The sequence below is a fragment of the Arvicanthis niloticus genome, chromosome 13, assembly GCF_011762505.2.
Source record: "Arvicanthis niloticus isolate mArvNil1 chromosome 13, mArvNil1.pat.X, whole genome shotgun sequence".
Classification (NCBI taxonomy): Eukaryota; Metazoa; Chordata; class Mammalia; order Rodentia; family Muridae; genus Arvicanthis; species Arvicanthis niloticus.
In genome coordinates, this window is record NC_047670.1 from 22049251 (window position 1) to 22068680 (window position 19430).

Genomic DNA, 19430 nt, shown 5'->3' on the forward strand with positions numbered 1-19430 from the left:
ATTACTTAGAAGATATAGAACAAATGTTAAGACTTCAGTTGACTTCTGCCGAGATTTATTCAAATAAAAAGTTTAGGAATATTCAGAAAATTGTTATGTATTTCTGGATGAGAAAAGGTACGAGCAATACATACAAAAAGATGGATGAACATTTTAAACTTCTAGTCTGCTTGAGTGCAAATACTGCCTGCAGCAGACCTTCCTTTTAGTTCTCTGACTGGCTGTGGTTTGTTTCCTCGCTGATGAGTACTAAGCAGTGCAAAGCTGACTACTTACTGGAGCCTCTGCAGCTGCGTATCCTTCTGCGTCTCTCTTTGCAGTACGGTGTCTCATGCACTTGGCTCTATTTGATCTTTCTGGAAAGTGTGCTTCTTCACTTGCACTCAGGCATTCCCCTGGTCTCAGTCTGCTTTGTCCATCTATACCCAACAGGTTTAAAACTCTCGAGATAGTTAGCTAGGACAGGAATCAGGTCTTTATGACCTGATGTTGTTTTGTACATTAAAAATACTTAAATACCTGTTTGTAGCAGTAGGTATTAGAAAAAGCATCAGGCCATTCTTTGCTACATATGCAGCTGGAGCCATGGGTCTCTCCATGTGTACTCCTTGGTTGGTGGTTTAGTCTCTAGGAACTCTGGGGGAGTCTGGCTGGTTGATATTGTTCTTCCTATGGGTTGCAAACCCCTTCAGCTCCTTCAGTGCTTTCTCTAACTCTTCCATTGGGGACCCCGTGCTCAGTCCAATAGTTGGCTGCTAGCATCTGCCTCTGTATTTATCAGGCTCTGGCAGAGCCTCTCCGGAGCCAGCCATATCAGGCTTCTGTCAGCAAGCACTTCTTGGCATCCACAATAGTGTCTGCATTTGGTGACTGTATATGGGATGGAAATCAAAACAACCCTGAGATTCCACCTCACACCAGTCAGAATGGCTAAGCTCAAAAACTCAGGTGATAGCAGATGATGGTGAGGATGTGGAGAAAGAGGAACAGTCCTCTATTGCTGGTGAGATTGCAAGCTGGTACAACCACTTGAAATCAGTCTGGTGGTTCCTTAGAAAATTGGACATAGTATTACCTGAGGACTCAGCTATTTCACTTCTGGGTATATACCCAAAAGATGCTCCAACATATAACAAGGATACTTGCTCTACTGTGTTCATAGCAGCCTTATTTAGAATAGCTAGAAGGTGGAAAGAGCCCAGATGTCCTACAACAGAGGAATGGATACAGAAAATATGGTACATTTACACAATGGAGTACTACTCAGCTATTAAAATCAATGAACACACATGGTATGCATTCACTGATAAGTGGTATTAGCCCAAAAGCTCGCAATACTCAAAATACAATTCACAGACTACGTGATGCTCAAGAAGAAGGAAGACCAAAGTGTGGGTGCTTTGGTCCTTCTTAGAAGGGGGAACAAAATACTCATGGGAGCAAATAAGGAGACGAAGTGTGGAGCAGAGACTGAAGGAAAGGCTATCCAGAGACTGCCCCACCTTTTCTGTTTCAGGGTGGGTATCTTCACCTGGAGTTCTCATTGCTTCTTCTCCTTTTGCTCCTCCCACTGTGCCCTAGTTTTTTGGGATCTCTTCCCTTTTGCGGTGACATCCTAGATATATCTATCATTGCTCTTACTGCATTAAAATTGTACAAAATGCATATTTCTCATGAGATAGCTCCTATATTAATTATTTATTTTCTTTTTTATCCTTATTTTATTATCTGGTACAATACCTGATAAATAACAGTTATCTAATAGTTATTTGAAGAATGCATAAATTAATAGCATTAATTAATATATTTATCATTTTTATAACTTTAAAATGTAAGTTTTAAATAATTTTATTATAAAGTACTTTTATTAACACCTATTTTATTTTTAAAGGTTCATAAGTAATTTGTTTTTCTTTTAAAATTGTGAACAAGTTGTCAGAAACCAGATTTGTATGACATTCAAGTGTCAATTGTGTAATTTTTTCCCTCCTAATCTCCACTGCCTCTTAAGATACCAATCCTGCGAATGAGGCAGAGTAAAGAACATTAGGTTGTGTAGAGATTAAGATTCCCTGCTGGCTTGTAATTACAGGACTTTGGATGGTTATTTATTTGGATGAAATGATGCATAAGTTTTTGCATGCATCAAAAGTAAAGCTTGTGTGATTGTTGGAGGAATGTCTGAATTCCCCAGTGGGATGTCATGGGTATGTTTATAAACTCTCACTAAAGCAGTTCTTCTACAATGGAATTTCATTGGCATTGAGATAATAATTTGCACAGTCAAATTACTTTCTTTACAAAAAATCGTGAGGACCTAATCCTTTATTAATGTCAACCCATAGGCTGCCAGAAAGCGTAAGATTGCCATTCGAAAAGCCCAGGGGAAAAATGTGGAGGCCATTCGAGAGCTGAATGAGTATCTGGAACAGTGAGTGTTTTACAAGAGGATTGTGTTTTGTAATTCTGATAAATCTTTTTTAATTAAAATGGAATTTGCATTTGATTTTCTAGTGTGTTCATTTATAAAACATTTACACATATTCTTTTTCCTTGTATCAGGTTTGTTGGAGACCAAGAAGCCTGGCATGAACTTGCAGAACTTTATATCAATGAACACGAGTAAGTTGTTACAAACACTTAGAATTATAAGAATGAAATTGTAAAGTTCAATAGACTTATTTTCAGAAGATTGGAAAAAGTCAGTCACTTGTCATTTTAGATGAAAAACTAATTAAATGAGCAAATAAATTGAAAATAATAAATAAAAATTGCTAGTTATGTGAATATCTATCTTTTAACTGGGTTTAAGTAAATTATTTTTGTTCAGAAAATTAGGTTTTCTCTTAAGTAGAAATGGGATCCTTTAAGAATCTGAAAGACCTTTTCCTAAGCTATTACTTTGGGGGAATCAAAATTGTGAATTTTGGAGTTCAAATTGTTCTCATACACAAAGAGTATTATGCTCCCTGCTGTTTAAAAATTCAGTCAATTGTATGCATTTATTAGCCTCAGCACTAAGAGAATCGACTCTTCCAGAGCAGAAGCGTTCTGTTGCCTGGGTTAAGAACAAAGTGTAATCAAGAATGTTGAATGCTGTAGGAACTTGGTTATTGGATATTTAATGTTTTTGTTAGCTTTTTTATTGCTGTAGTGACAAGAGGAAATCCCAGTGTGAAAGGATTAGCTCAGAGTCCTAGTGTAGGTTTGCAGATATCACAGCCTTAGTGCCAGCTTCCACAGAGGGTGTGACAGCTTACTTCTTTTCCCTTTTAGCTCTACCTCTGAAGTCTATAACACATTGTATCTTTCCTTCATTGTGAAAGGCTAGAATTAGATTCCCATGCACATTTTCTTATTTATGTTAATAGTTAACTTTGCTCTCATACTAAACATAGATGGCACCAGAAATACAGTAGAATGAAGACATTTGTATGTTGCCTTTGCAAAAGTCTATATTTGCAAAGTCTATACAAAAGACTGGAAATCACATTCGTGATTTTAGTGAAAATGGTGTCTAGAATACAAGCCATAACTCATATATAGTGAAATATGTTTTACATTCTGGAGCCATTCTTTCTTTCTGTCAGATTCTGCCAGAATCACTTCTTATGGCAAGGGATCTGTTTACTGAATTATGTCAGAATAAATATGTAAACACATATATATGTTCCGGTTTCTCTCAGGCATGTAAAACCACATATAAGTCAATAGAAAACTGGGTTTTCAGCATGTATTACAATACTAACATTAGATTTTATTTTTTAAGAAACACAAGATAATCACAATTTCTTTGTAATTTTCAAAGTTTTCTATGACTAAAAACATTTAAAAATTATGAATAATCAAGGAAATCTTTTTGTTCAAGGTAAAGAAATGCCTAATACGGGAAACTTAGGAACTCCAGTAAAACAAAGACATGACAAAATTTACTTCTAATTCCACCCATGTACCTTCAGTGTTCCTTGCCTTACCTGATTTTATGCTTCATCAGAACCAGAATGAAGTTAAACTCATTTAAATCTCTTAATGATGTTTCATTTTAACCTTAATTTGAATTTTTGGTGGCATTGTAGGTAAGGGAAGACTTTATTAGCTATTGAATGTCTAAAATAGAGACTGCTTTCTCCTCATCTTTTAGATGAGTACATATTAAATGTGCCATTCGTGGGTTTGTTTCAGATTTGTATTCATTCATTCATCTACTTATTGAATGGATACCTTTTCAAGAACAAATTCTAAGTTTTAGGTATAAAAATGAGAAGGGTTACAAAGCTGCAGTTGGTGGGTGGGAATCTGTATGTAAGATCCTCCAGGAAGGTAAAATAGGATTTCTAGGAGTTTCCAGATGCATTTGGTTTCTTGATGTCTTTGTGGGATTTTTTGTTGTACCCACTGATACTTCTGTTACTATATCAACATAGTTTTTTGTTGTGTGTGGAGCTAGGAAGGCAAGACAGGTAGTGGTTGTAAAGTGGATCTCTACAGTGGGACAGCCTGGGTTATAGTTACTTCTCTGTTAGGGAATTATAACATTAAGTTTTCACTCTTTAGGGTTTTGGTAAGATAAAATGGGTTAATACATTTAATTATTTTGAGTAGTGCAGGATGCATAATGAATATTGTATAAAATTTACATATTACTCTGCATGTAGGTGTGGATTTAGACTGTATATATTTCAAGAAAGATACCAAGTGTTACTATTTACATATTGATAACAAATACTAAACATCACCTTACTCAGCCTTGTTCTATTGAGGAGGATCACCACCTCTCTGAAGAGAAATCTTGCAATGTCTAAGTGTTCTTTGGGATTTTCTGTAAATCATGAGGATGAGTACATAGCTCTAAGCATAGCAAATATATTAAGGTGAATTATAATCACATGTTCTAAAAGCTTTTTTATTAAAATCCTTCTGGCAGATCCGCATAGGTTTTCAGCACCACTTGATTTAATAATAGTGGAGGGCATTTCAGAACTAATTTTATCTATTATTGATAGCTTTAGAAATACATAATTTTACTTTGATTTGATATTTGAATATGAACTTAATGAGCAGTCTTTACAATAGAACATATTGATATAGATGTCTGTAAGGCTGTGTAGCAATTAGACACTATTTCATTCAATACTGTATTTCCTTCTGCTACAGTATTTAAACATTACTATTGAATGATGAGTGGATTTATAGAAGTAGAGCTCCCAGGGTGGAGGCCTGTGTTACTAATGTGTGCGTGCCTCGGTAGTAACACACTAGTAGCAAGGGAGTATCCACTGGGTATTGGGAGATTACTTTGGGACTTACACATAGATTTGTTTATTTCAATAAAAGTTTTTATGGTATTAATATTTTGAATCAACAAATGCTTTAAATCTGTTTAAATAGTTCTAGAAATAAAATATCTAATGCCATGAAGGTTGAAATGTATTTTTAAGGTGTGTTTATGAAAACTTATGACTTAAAATCAATATATCCCATTAATATTTTGCAGCTATGCCAAAGCAGCCTTTTGCTTAGAGGAGCTGATGATGACAAATCCACATAATCACTTATACTGTCAGCAGTATGCAGAAGTAAGTATTGCAGCTACAACACAATTGAGTCGAATTTGGCTGCTATTGTCTGTTGTATGTTACTAATTCTATTTTCCTCACATTAGATGACCCTATCTACTGAGTGGTAAGGGAATAAAGCTAAAACGTGTAAATATTGAAATGAAATTCTTTTCAATTAAAAGTTTAGATAAACTGAAATTGGTTGTAATTTATTACAGTATTTGTGGGTTTCTATGTGTATGTTTCTTTCCTAATTTTGAATCAATTACATCATAGTTGTCAATATATAAATGTTTATGAGACATTTATAAAGATGATGGTTTTTAAATACATTCTCGGACACTAGAATGTTGACATGTTGGAAATATGTGTTTAATTTGCACACTATAAAGAATCATAGTGTAACTGGATGTCATAAGGTTACAAATATGTCATTATAAAGAATATAAAAAGACTATTGCTCTCATTTCTAAAGTGCACATGTAAAATAGGGAATTTTTGTCAAGGTCTAGATTTACAATACATGCAATAGAAAATACAGTGTTGTGTAACAGCAAGGCTATTGATACAAAAATTGTGCTTTGCTTTTTAATGTGACAACATTTTAGATACAATGGCTGCTCAGAGATCTTAACATTCATAGGAGAGAATAGTTCAGCAAGAGCGAGGGTGTGCTTTACATTTTAGATTAACTACCTTAATGTGAATTCTTTTAGCATGTTGCATTTGTTTAGAGAGTATCTGTTCTCATTACTTAATGCCTGTGTATGGTGGAACATGCTACATTTCAAAGTAGGAAAATAAACAGGTTTCAGCAATCTGCAACTTTTAACAGGTCAAATACACACAAGGAGGACTTGAAAACCTCGAGCTTTCAAGAAAGTATTTTGCACAGGCACTGAAACTCAACAACAGAAACATGAGAGCTCTGTTTGGGCTTTACATGGTGAGTTGATGTGTGTGTTTAACATCACTTTACAGAGTCTGTCATTTAAAATGCATTTCAACTGTCCTTCCAGTCTCTCTATGCTTGCTTATATTCTATTGATGAGCCTAGTTAATTCTGACAAGAAGGTAAAAAATGCTGTAATTGTGATTTTAGTACATTCTTGCTGTTTGACATTTCAATTGAGATATATTTGACATATCAGAATTAAGCAGTATTAAATACTAAAGCATAATGTATATTGTCCATTTGTTTTGATATTAGGATTTCTGCCCATTTTTCTGTACTTCTTTACTAATTAGGAGATAAATATAAAAGATATTTTAAGCCATGTCAATAAAAAGTATTAAAAAATAAAATCTCTAGTACATCACATTTTAAACATGTTAAAAAGTGTTAAAAAAGCAGTTTGGAAATTATTTGTGAGATTAAATAGTCATGATTTTGGCATGCCTCACAAAGAATCCATTAACAAAAACCATGGGAAGCAGGACAGTTTGCAGGACTGTAGAGCTTTGCTGAAGTGAGCACCTGTTTGCAATCAGAAAGGCAAGGAAATAAACGTGAACGGCTTCCTTAGTTCATTGAATTGTGCTCTACCTTTTTTTCTTGCTTGTTTTTGAATATTTATTATTTGAGAATTTTAAACGTGGATGTAATGTTATGATAAAATTCATTTTCTACTTCCTTCTGCCTTTTGCTATGTGCCCCCTTCCACTTTCAAATTCGTATACTCTTTTTACAAATATACTGAGAGTCCAATTAGTGTTCACAATATTATACTGGTACACTAGTCTTTTTTTTTTTTTTTTTTTTTTTTTTTTTATGGACTCTTGGATGGATGTCTTCTTGTTGAAGCCAGCAAAAGAGAATTGTTTGAAAGTAAAGCAATAGGAAGAAAAAAATGAGATGATTTTTTAGGAAAGAATTAAGATTAAAATATGCCTCCAAAAAATACGAAGGAAGTTTTCTTTAATTCTACTGGAAACAGTTCCAGTGGCTTGGAGATGTATCGTTGTTAGCAGTATTTAATAAATCAACTATCTTAAAAACTTCATGACAGTGATTACTAACAACTGCTTGCTTATACAGAGCACCTGTGATGCTGGGCATTGTTCTGAGTCCTAATTAGTGTTTTTATTTTAAATTAGTAGTAAGTCACATCAGCCATTTAAATAATTTCTCCAGTAGTTACTTGAAATTCACAATGGTGCAACTGAGATACAAATATAAATAATTTCCTTAAAGCTGACTGTAATGTTACTTTGTTTAGCTGGGATCCCAGCCCCAGAAGGTGACTATTCAGCTTCTCAGCTTCCGTATTTGCCTAAGTTCATACCAAAAATGTGATAGTATTTCATAGAGGTATAGAAATTGCTACAATACAGATAACTCGCTGACTGGAGAGGAGAGAGCAGAAAGACTGTGAAGGAGACCAGGAATAAAAGAAAGACTTAACTCTTCCTAAGTCTCCTAGACAGATCCTTATAAAGACAGGATATATTTAGGAATATGACCAAAGTTCAAACTTCCTCTTCCCAGAAAGATAAGTATATATTTTAAAATCAGCCTCTTATTTTGAAGATTTATAGGTTGTTTAATAGATATTGGACTAAGGATTTCTCATTAAACTACATTGTTATTAAAGGTGGATCAAACTGTTGTGACTGTTCTGGGTTTTAGAATAAAATTGAAAAGCTCTTGGTATAGTGTAAAGACAAGTCAGGAAGAGATAAATACCTTTCTTATTTCAGAGATTTCCATTGCTAGTTTCCTTCAAGTTAGATTGTTTCTATTGGCCTCAATATTTTTTCACCTGTTAATATTGGAAGTTGTGCTACATTGCTTTTCAGATCTCTTTGTTAATATTTGATAATCAGAGATTATTTAATAATCAAATATAATATTTATAATATTAGAGATTCGCTATTCTTCTAGTAGCAAGAAATAACAACAGTAACCTAAGTAAAATGCTTTGTTGTATATAAAGTATCTTTCCATATGAAGGAGTTTAGCTTTAAGAGCTGATATAAATGCATAAGTAATTTTAGATATACTTTAAAAATATTCTTTGTCTTGTTATTTTGGACTATGCTGCATTTTAACTTATATTTTAGTCTTAGAGTATTGATTTCATTCAACATTATTTTTACTTTAAAATTGTTTTGCTTTAGTGTTAAAACTTGTTATCAACTCCTTGCAGCTATGATTCTTTCATGTTTTTATTATCTTAACTAGAAAAGAGTTTTACTTCTTATGGTTTTTTTTTGTTGTTGTTGTTTTAGTCTGCAAGTCATATTGCTTCTAATCCAAAAGCAAGTGCAAAAATGAAAAAAGACAACATCAAATATGCTAGTTGGGCTGCTAATCAGATAAACAGGGCGTATCAGGTTAGTATTGGCAAGTTTGGTATGTATATTACTGCATGTATTTCTTTGTCTCTTTGATCTCTGAAAAGTACAAAGCTAATGTCTATTATTGGAAATTTTTTCTAATGCTTTAGGCTTTTAACAAATATTTCTTTTATGGCCTTTCCCCAACAAAGCAATTTATTAGTTTTATGATATAATTAATCTTTAATTTGTAAATCTCATTTGTTAAGTAGGAAAGAAAAGAATTATAAAACACAGGCGTTAAACTAGAAGATGCAGCTTAGAAGCACATTGGAATTGAGAATGCATTTTGATCAGATATTCCTCAGGAAATAAAAAGAGGCAAAAGAAAGGTCTAACGGCCTACTAGGCAGACCTTATCCTGAAGCCTGTCCTGGCTGTGTGCACCGCAGAGCTTCCGTCAAACCTCTCGATTGTTCATGTTCTAGAGCTCCTTCCTAGGGGAATTTTTTTTCAGGAGAATTTTTTCATGGGAAATTTGTTCATGAGAACAATACCTGCTTGTATATTTTTGACAGTATTTATAACTATAAAATCCTTTGACAGTTTATACATTGTTTGGCTAACATTTACTTACATATTTTAACCATATTTTTCCAATGGCTTTTTGATAGAATGTTGTCCAGAAACCTAATGCAGCCCCAATTTCACAAGTGATTTAGACTTTTGCTTGTTTGTCCAAAGGAACTTTTTCTTTATCTTTAAATCAATATGTAACATATTTTGCTTGTTGTAGCATCACTCTCTGTAAATGTACAGAACAGTTGTTTCTAGCATTTAGTCCTGTTGAGAAATAATAGTTTTAGGAATACAGTTTGTTCTTTCAAGAGTCCAATTATAAATGCATTCCTTTGCCTTTCTTGCATCTTACTCTTTTTCTTTCTCCCTTTTCTGTGATTCTGTCATTTAACATAATAATATGCTATGGCATTTGTTCATGTTTTCCTTTTTCTTTTTTTCCCACATTGAGTGAGGTCCTGGACTCTTGGGAATTGGGTGTGGGATGGGCATTGGGGATGTGATAAGGTAGCTTTCCTGGCCTTACTGTGCTCTCTCTTTGTTACCAAGAACTCCTTTATAACTGCTCTGTGTGTTTGGTCTTTGTCCCAGTTAAGCCTGGCTTGGATTTTCTGACTCTGGTCTTGGGTTACACTCCACTGAGTTCTGTAGGCCTGGAGTCCTCTGGTGGCTCTGAGCCTGTGGTGTCCTCTGATGTTAGCTCCTCCTTGGCTTCCTTGGACCATTTCTTCCTTCTGTTCCACAGTTCTGTCCTATGCAGTTTGGGTTTGGATGCAAGTATTTTTCTTCATGCTTTGAAGCATTTATGCTGCAAGAAACAGAAGTATTGGCTGCTAGTTTGAGGTCTTATATATAGTTCAATTTCTTTAGTCATGTTTACATACAGTTTTCAGATGTGCCTATGACTTGAAGGTTGGGAAGATACTTGTCAAGGTTGTTTGTTTGTTTGTTTGGTTGGTTGGTTTTGACTGTTTGCAGATTCATCACTTCAGATCTTATTCTTTGCAGGATTAATGTTCATTCATAATTTTTCGGCTTTGATTTAATATAAGGACTCATCCATTCTCTTCTCCTCCTCTGCTCCAACCTAAAGCCAGTTGTCTGTTGCAATCCTGCTGCCTGCCGCTGGCCACATGGTCACATTGGAATGTTTAGAAAAATTGCTTATGATGGAGTTTTTGAAAGATGTCATTAGAGGGCTGGTGTTCTCTTCTGTTAGTTTGGTTTTCATGTTGTTTTAGCATTCCTTGGTTGGAGAAGATTGGGGCCATTAAAAATGTTGTGCCCCCTAATTATATTTTGAAAATAACCTTTATTTATGTATATTATATATTATAGAAAATCTTAGTTCTGTTAGCATATTACAACTCAAAATGCTTATAAATACCTACTCTGTGTTTCTTCAAATACAATTGGCATGGCCTATATCGGTTGTGTGTGTGTGTGTGTGTGTGTGTGTGTGTTTTAATGATAGGACCAATATAATAACATACACTAATAGCATGTACAGTGTATGTTCAGGTTTTTATTAGAAACAAGCTACTGAGAGATTGATCTTTTGACATGACATAGCATGAATACATTTTTCTTTTTTTTTCTTTTTTTTTTCATTTATTAGATATTTTATTTACACTTCAGATGCCATCCCCTTTCCCCATCCTCCCCCCCCCACCTTAGAAAGCCCCTATCCCATGCCCCCTTTTCCTTTTTGCATTTATACATTTTTTTAAAAAATGTTAATCATAGGCTTTGTAAGTTTGGTATTGTTCAATCAGAGGTGTAACCCACTACCCAATCTAGATATAACAACTATCTTTGACTGGTGGAGATACATGAACATCTGCCTCCCTGTCTCCCCCCTCTTTCTCTCTTTCATCACCTAGCTTCTCCTCTCCTTCTTCTTCTCCTCTTCTTACTCCTTTTCTTCCTCTCAGTTCTCCTCCCACCTTAGCTCCTCCTACACATCACCCTTCCTGTTAAAATGAAACTTTTCTCTCAAAATACAATTAGAGCATAATTATGCCAATTTGTACCAGTGAGGTACAAGATAGTCCTACTAATAAGCTATTATTTAATACTGTGGATACTGCAGGGTCAAGAGTGACACTTATATTTTTTGTTTCCCATTTAAGATTTCTATTCATTAGGAAAAAATTATTTATAAATTGAAGTAGATTAGTTTTTACCATATGCATATCTAGTATTTTTTAAAAAAAATCATAAATGGTAGATCTATATTTTGTGGCTTCTAAATTTGACTATGACATATACTGCCTATATAGCATTGATAAATTACATACCATTGACCTGTATCTCCTGTTTTGCAAATGTGGAAATTAAAGTACAGAAAGATTAATCTTCTCAGGGGACATAACTGGTTAAATGACATCCCTTGTCAACCCAGGAACTCTAATACCTTCAAGGTTGCTATTCTAAAATCACAATATGACTCCTCTAACAAAGACAGGTGCTATCATGGTTCTAACACCCTCTTCAGTTATAATCTCATGTGAGTAATTGATATCTTATCTGGCACTATTTGTTTCTTTGTTTTGGATGTAAAATACTCTATAATAATTAAAGAATCTGATTTCTTTGGGTTTCCTCCACCATCTTTTCAATTATAGAAAGCCCCTACATTTCTAAACAAACATCTTTCCCATACTTTGGGAGACCCACTTTCCCAATTGACATTATTTTGGTGTTTTAGGCCATTGTTAATAGACCTAAACCCTGTTCTTGGTGACATTTGTCATTGCTTCAATATTCATCTTTTCCCTTTCTCTGTCCTTTCTTCGACCCTGTCCATTTAGCTCAGTATCTCCTTCCCATATTTATTAGACTCATTGTATTTGTATAAAGTTTTTCAAGTCTCACTGTTCATACAAAGAGCTCTGAGAGTATTGCTTGTGAGCCTGAGTTTCTGGGTGTGGCTCCGTAAGTTTCATAGTCTCCAGTGAGGTAGAGTTCTGTTCTGCTGTTGGTTTTGTGGGAGTGGGTGGGATCTGGATTTTCCTTTGTAGCTGTGACCAACCTGGTGAAACAGGGCCTGTGGTCCTGACTGTGTTTCAGTCCTCCTGACTCAGGTTCCATGTAGATGCCTCCATGTCTGCCTCAGTTTCTCACTCATCCTGGGTAACTAATACACCAGTACGTTGGAGAATATTTTTTATTGTTTGGTTGTTTTAGTGTTCTTTCTGGTGAGTTTTGTTGTTATATTTTTAAGATCCACAATACAGGCATGATTAGTTTGTTCAAACAAGTATAACTGTGATAAATACAAAATTTGTGAATGATTTCAGAAATATAGCTTCCAGAGTCACATTTTTGTAACTAGATAAATTTTTAAGATGCATTTGAAAATTTAGAAATGTATATTTAAGCATATGAACCAGTACAAAGCATAAAACAAATATATATTCTTAACTGCAGAGTTTTTAAAAATATTTGTAAATTTGATAAATGAGGTTTTATCATCAGATTTTCTTTGCTTTCCACTTAATGAAACAAAATGTGACCACTGCCTGCTCTTTAATGAGAAGTTTGGTCTAGCGTGTTGACGCGAACAGTCATCAGTTTAGTGTTTGGGAAGAGTTTGTTGTGAACTTACTGACAGTTCTCCAGGTCAGCACTTCTGCCTGTCAGCGATCCATGTTATTACGTAACTGTGGGTGTGCGGTTATTATTGTTCTTTTGGAAAATGGAAAACTGAATTATGATTTGAGGAATTAAATGAGATCCTGGCTTAATTAGTTCATTTGCCATATAATTCTGGAATAGACAGAAATAATTGCATGTCAGGAAGAATTTGAAGTGATAGATTCATATTTGCACCTTTTTCATTGTGTTCTGACATGAACGAGCGAGCTTGGCTTATCCTGAATTGCAGCGGTTGTCAATAGTGGTGTCACTAGCCTATGTGTGTATTTTTAGTTAGCTAATTGTGAAAAAAACCATACTTTTACTTCTAAAAGTATATTTTATATAAATTAAAAAATCCTTTTAAGGCTTCACAAATTTTTATTTTTACTTTGTACATAAAGAAATTAAAATAATTATTACTGTGATGCCCTATTGTATACCCTTGCCCTAAACCCATTAAAGCTTTTCCTCAAAATTATTCCATAAATTATTTGATTAGAGCCATTCCTGCTTATACTGAGTAAGCAGTGGTTAAAAAAAAAAAGTCTTTCTGCTCTGATAAATCCCACAAAGGTAAATTTTATCAAGTGGATAATCACATGAGAAGCATCTCTTCTCTTTAATTGCTAACAATGTTCTAAAGATTTAAATATGATATTGTTACCATAATTCATAAACAGCACTGCTATTTTTAACATTTCTGTTCTTTAGGCTGTGATGCCTTACGGCAGGCTGGTGCCTTACATTTTCTCACTGTGTCTAGGATGCTGTTGTATTATCTCCTCTGTCAAATAGACTCTGAGCCACAGCACCCAATGCTGTGGGATTTACTGTGCTAAGTGTAGTCAGGTCAGAGGAGGTTACCAGACATGAAGCCTGTGCTCCTGTAATCTGTGCTCTCATTCCGTCTTCAGAACAGGTCATTTGCCACATTCAGTTAATTACAAAAGAAAAGAAACACATAGTAAATCTAATATTACGTACTTACTGTCATAAGACAGTTGCTGGAAAATGTGTTAACTAGGAATACTAGATGTTGCTAATACCACATTTTAATCAATACTTAAACCATGGGAAAATAAGTCCTACAGATTAATAGACTTTCCCCCACCCTCACAGGGAACATTCACTTACTGGGTAAATCTGTTGTGTTAAGTCAGACCTGATGCAAAGGACGGGGATTGTCAGCACAGTTAGAAAGCTCATTTTAACATCAGCATGGGGTAGTCAGCACTGATTCCCCAGTGTAGGAGTTTGGAATTTAATATGCTAGGAATACTTTGCTTTTGTATACAGGAACCTAGGACTTGATATACTATTTTTTGTTTTCATTATAAATTTAATCCCAATTAGTTTTAACAAATGAATTAGAACTTAGTAGGCAAGAAGTGTATGTATCATTCAGCTAACTAACAAATCTGAAATCTTGAAAATGTGACCTATTTTAAATAACGTACATTAAATATGTATATTTTTACTTTTAAATCTTTAATTAATATACTTTTATGTATAATGTACCTTGTTTGAAATTTCAAACATCCATTTACAGGGCAGACAAGTAGATATCAACTCTATTTCTCTATATGTATGTGTTTAAACTTTATCTAAGTTATTCAATACTTCATAAATGTTTTGGAGTCTGAACCTAAGGTAGTTTTAAAATCCAGTCTAAGCTTTTGTAGGTTATGATGCTAATTAAACTACCCAAGTTTGTAGTGAAATATTTGTACACTTCAACTGAAGCTGACACCCTAATGCAAATATCCATAAAACTCAAGAGTTTGCTCATACTTTAAAGCACATGTGATTTTTATATGAATGATAAAATAATATTTTCATCTACAATATGAAGATGAGGTGTGAGTTTAAACTTTGCAATGAAATTGAGCCTAATTGAACTGTTCTTTTTTCTTTTTAATTAGTTTGCAGGTCGAAGTAAGAAGGAAACTAAATACTCTCTTAAGGCAGTTGAAGACATGTTGGAGACATTGCAGATCACTCCGTCTTAAGGTTTCAGGAACTCTTTGACATTAGATTTCAAAACTGCACAGTTGAACTTCTTGGCCTGTGACCTAATTTACTAAATGCCTAGTGCTATTTGTATGGTAATTTTCTCTGAAGAGGTCATTATAACGAATGTGTTTAAATAAACCTCAGCTTGCCTTGTACTGCTAGTAAGTGAGAAGATGGAGGTAGTCCATGGGACAGAGATTTAAGACCTGTTGATTGTATATCCATCCTCGTATATCACCCCCACACCTTATTAAATAAACCGTGGTTTATTAAACTCATATATGAAAATTCCAGTTTCTTTTGTCATATTGTAACTCGGGTGTTGTTGTGGGGCTCATTTGTCAGCTAAGTTCTTCTCATTGGTGAGGAGAAACATACAAATACATAGCTGGCAGAAACAATTATTTTGAGTATTTTACAATGTCAGACTGGATTTTGTTATACATTTCATTGGGCCGTTTGGTTTTTTTTTTCTTTCAAATTGCTTTAATAAATTTTACTTAAATTATGTCATTCTTTAAAATTGATAATGTTGCTGTGAAATTTTTGTTTGAAGAAAACATTTTTATCCATAAAATGCTTCAAAGGTAATAATGGGCTAATCATTTAGAATTAACCCTTTTACACATTATGTTTATTAAAACTTTTAATTGTGAATTACATATATATTTAGGATCATAGAAATATCAAGGACATTCTTATCACTGGGATCTCCGTAGTTTTTTGGTGGGGAAGGGGAGGAAAAACCAAAGTTATCTTTAGAAATAAAATCTTACTGTTCTTATGTACAGTCACCTCTTTACCACAGCTTCTGGTCTTTCTCTTTGAGTTGTGCATAGCCAGGACCCTGCCTTCAGCAGGACTGTGCTCGTCTCCATAGGTTAGGAAAGTCTGACCGCTGAGCTCCGGCAGCTCGCTGTACAGGCTGGTTATTCCCCATCTGTGAGTAAGGATTAGGGAAAATATCGACAACTACCTTCATTTATCTGCTACTTTTAACCATTTAAATGATTCTTTGTACCAGGAAATTGTTTTTGATTTTTATCTAATCTGTCATGTTGTAGGTATTTTCATCTTATAAGCTCATGAGCCAGAAACAGAAATTTGCAGTCTTCTGTGAGCTAACTCTGCCCATGTGAAGATAATTTTTCACCACCGATCTGTTAGCATAAAGATGCACTTTTTGTGTATACAAACCTACTAACTGCATCCTCAGCATTTATGTTCTCCATAAAGAACCTCACGCCTGCACATTGTATGTTCACCTTTTCTCCCTCTGATCCCCTTACCCGTCACTAGATGTGAATGCACTTCTGAAGTTGTATTTGTGTAGTAAGTAATTTAGTTCTTCCTGCAACTGCTATCCGTGGTTTCCTTTTATCTTTTAAAGGTATTTTTAAAGTAACTTCCTGCCAACAACTTTTAAGTATGTTGTTAATAGTGGTAATTTATAAATTTCAACTTAAGAACACAATTTCTGTTTCTTCTTTATTTACAGTGAGCAGTTTTGTTCAAACAGTGACAGAATTTGGTTTCTGTGACAGATACAGGACATGAGTATAAGCTATATCAGAAATGTAAGGATGATTCAGTATTTGAAAATCAATGTATTTTATCATAAAAGAAAAAATACTAGATCAATATAGAAAAAGCATTTGGTAAACTTCAGTTTTCATTTATGATTCAGATAAAGCCTCAGAAACAAAAGAAAACTTTGCCTACTTGATGAGCAGAATCAATAGCAACTTACTGATGAGAAACTACATACCTTCTCTGTAAGATGTGGAGCAAAGACAGAGTTTCTTCATTTATGCCACATAATAGCATAGGAAAAGGAAATACAAGGCTTACAAGTTGAAAAGGAAGAAAGAATTACATCTCCTTCCCACTAAAAAGATTGTCCACAGAAAAAGTTGCAAGTAGCCTTCAATATGTACTGAACTCATACATGAATTCAGTACGGTCAGTACCCCCAAATCTTTAGCTAAGCAATAGAGAAATTTTTGATCAATATTACTTGTGCTACTAGAATGCACGTGAAAAAAATCGTTTTTCTGGATTGAAGGACTTGACATATTAACCATCATTTTCTCAAAGTGGTTATATAGATTTAATGTAATTTCTGTCAAGGTCCTACATTTATTGTGGGTTAAAAGATGATGCTGCAGTCTATGAAAAGGTATCGCTGTAGAGGAGCACTTGACAAGGAAATTGAGGGAGGGTGATGCTGGATGTTAAGACACAAGGCTGCAGTGAGCGGGAGTTTTGGAGTGAAGGTCAGGATGCGATCAGTGGGAAGGGATAGCCAAGCAATAGACATAGCTGGATGGACATTTGATTTTGACAGTGCTGTGCAAAACAATGGAGGAATTGTGTTGGAGCAACTTTTAAAAGTACAATGGAATAGTTATAGACAGTTAACAAAAATAATGCAAAAGTGTCTGTCTCAAACCTACTTTAATGGAAAAAATTAACCCAAAAAGGGCCATATAAATTGTGAGACTGAACACTTCTAGAAGATATCCCAGCATGTGTCTGCGTGTAGTATATATATATTAGTGAATTAGGAAAATAACATCCTGGAAGTGGCAGAAGCTTGTGTCGAGACCAGCCTGAGGAACCTAGTAAGACCTTATTTCACAAAATGGAGTCTAAGGCTGGCAGGGTATGTAGCTTTGTTCTGTTGCTTGGCTAGCATGGGCATGTTCCTGCATGCAGTAGGAGCACACACAGTAAAATGCGTTATTCACAGTTAGGTATCACAATAAACTAGACTACGGAATTGGAGTAACCTCACACCTTCACTTTGTTGACCAGCAAGAGAAATGGCAAGGGAAGTCACTTCTAAAATCTAATCTGTTCTAATAGGCCTTAGTGATTCTTAGGTGTATATGTAGTTACTGTGGAACTGGTTAGAATGCATTACTCTACAAGCTGAGAAATACAATCCAGGAGTTTACATGTAGTTTTATTTGTAGGAGTTGGGTGGGGATCAAATCCAGGGCCTTGTCCTTGAGCACACACTCAGACAAATGACTTTATCAAGTGAGCTATATCCTACTAATCCCAGCAGTCTGTGTTGTAGTATATCTGAAAGGCAATCCTGACAGCCACTAAAACTGGAAAACCATTGCTACACTAAGCTGTTGTTGGATAATGGAGACATGTTGCTGTGAAGATCTGTATGTTACATTCTTTGCTGCTTAAACTTTTTAAAGTTAATTTTCATTGTATTATGTTTTTCTCTTTTTGCTTTGTTTCTCTTTCTTTTCATTTTTTCAACTCAAGCTTTCCCCCCCCCCCCCCAAACCTTTCACCCTAGGTAGTATCATAAAGAAATGAAATATATGTACTTTATATTTTGGAGTATTTTTCTTCTTTTTTTATTGGATATTTTATTTCCATTTCAGATGTGATCCCCTTTCCCCATTCCCCCCACCCACCCAGGAATCCCCTGGATGTGCCCCTACCCACCCTTCCACTCCCAACTCCCCACTCACGAATTCCCTCACACTGGGGTATCCAGCCTTCACTGGACCAAGGACTTCCTCTCCCACCTATGCCCGACAATACCATCCTCCCCTACATGTACAGATGGAGTCATGGGTCCCTCCCTATGTGCTCCCAGGCTGGTGGTTTAGACCCTGGGGAGCTCTGCTTGGTTGGTATTGTTGCTCTCCTCAGGGGGCCACAAACCCTTTCAGCTCCTCCAGTCTTCTCTCTAACTTCTCCATTGGGAAACCCTTGATCAGATCAGTGGTTGATGATCTTGATCAGATCATCTGCCTCTGAATATGTCAGGCTCTGGCAGACCTCTAAGGAGACAGCTATATCAAGGTTCTGTCAGCATGCACTTCCTGGCATCAACAACAGCTTCTGTCTTTGGTGACTGCACATGGGATGGATACCCAGGTAGAACAGTCTCTGGACATTCCCTCCTTCAGTTTCTGTCCCACACTTTGTCTCCATATTTGCTCTCATGAGTATTTTGTAACTCCTTCTAAAAAGGACCAAAACACCCACACTTTGGTCTTCCTTGTTCATGAGCTTCATGTGGTCTGTGAGTTGTATCTTGAATATTGCGAGCTTTTGGGCTCCACTGTGTTTATAGCAGCCTTATTTATAATAGCCAGAAACTGGAAAGAACCCAGATGTCCTTCAACAGAGGAATGGATACAGAAAAATGTACATTTACACAATGGAATATTACTCAGCTATTAAAAACAATTCCAGAAATTCTTAGGCCAATGGATGGAACTAGAAAATATCATCCTGAGTGAGTTAACCCAATCACAAAAGAACACACATGGTATGCAGTCACTGATATATTTTTTTTTAATTTAAGAATAGTGTATTACT

General features: G+C 35.1%; 1 protein-coding gene across 2 annotated transcripts in view; it reads left to right on the forward strand.

Annotated features, from left to right (window-relative positions):
* The window catches only part of Emc2 (ER membrane protein complex subunit 2), a 29972-nt gene extending 14623 nt beyond the window's left edge, over positions 1 to 15349 (forward strand). For both annotated transcript variants that reach the window (XM_034517518.2, XM_076911327.1), the window contains exons 6-11: positions 2346 to 2431; positions 2563 to 2622; positions 5495 to 5576; positions 6394 to 6504; positions 8790 to 8894; positions 14981 to 15349. In XM_034517518.2, coding sequence (XP_034373409.1) covers positions 2346 to 2431; positions 2563 to 2622; positions 5495 to 5576; positions 6394 to 6504; positions 8790 to 8894; positions 14981 to 15067 — 531 coding nt within the window. In that variant the 3' untranslated portion in view covers positions 15068 to 15349. The remainder of the gene's footprint in view (positions 1 to 2345; positions 2432 to 2562; positions 2623 to 5494; positions 5577 to 6393; positions 6505 to 8789; positions 8895 to 14980) is intronic.
* The last annotated feature ends 4081 nt before the right edge of the window (positions 15350 to 19430 follow it).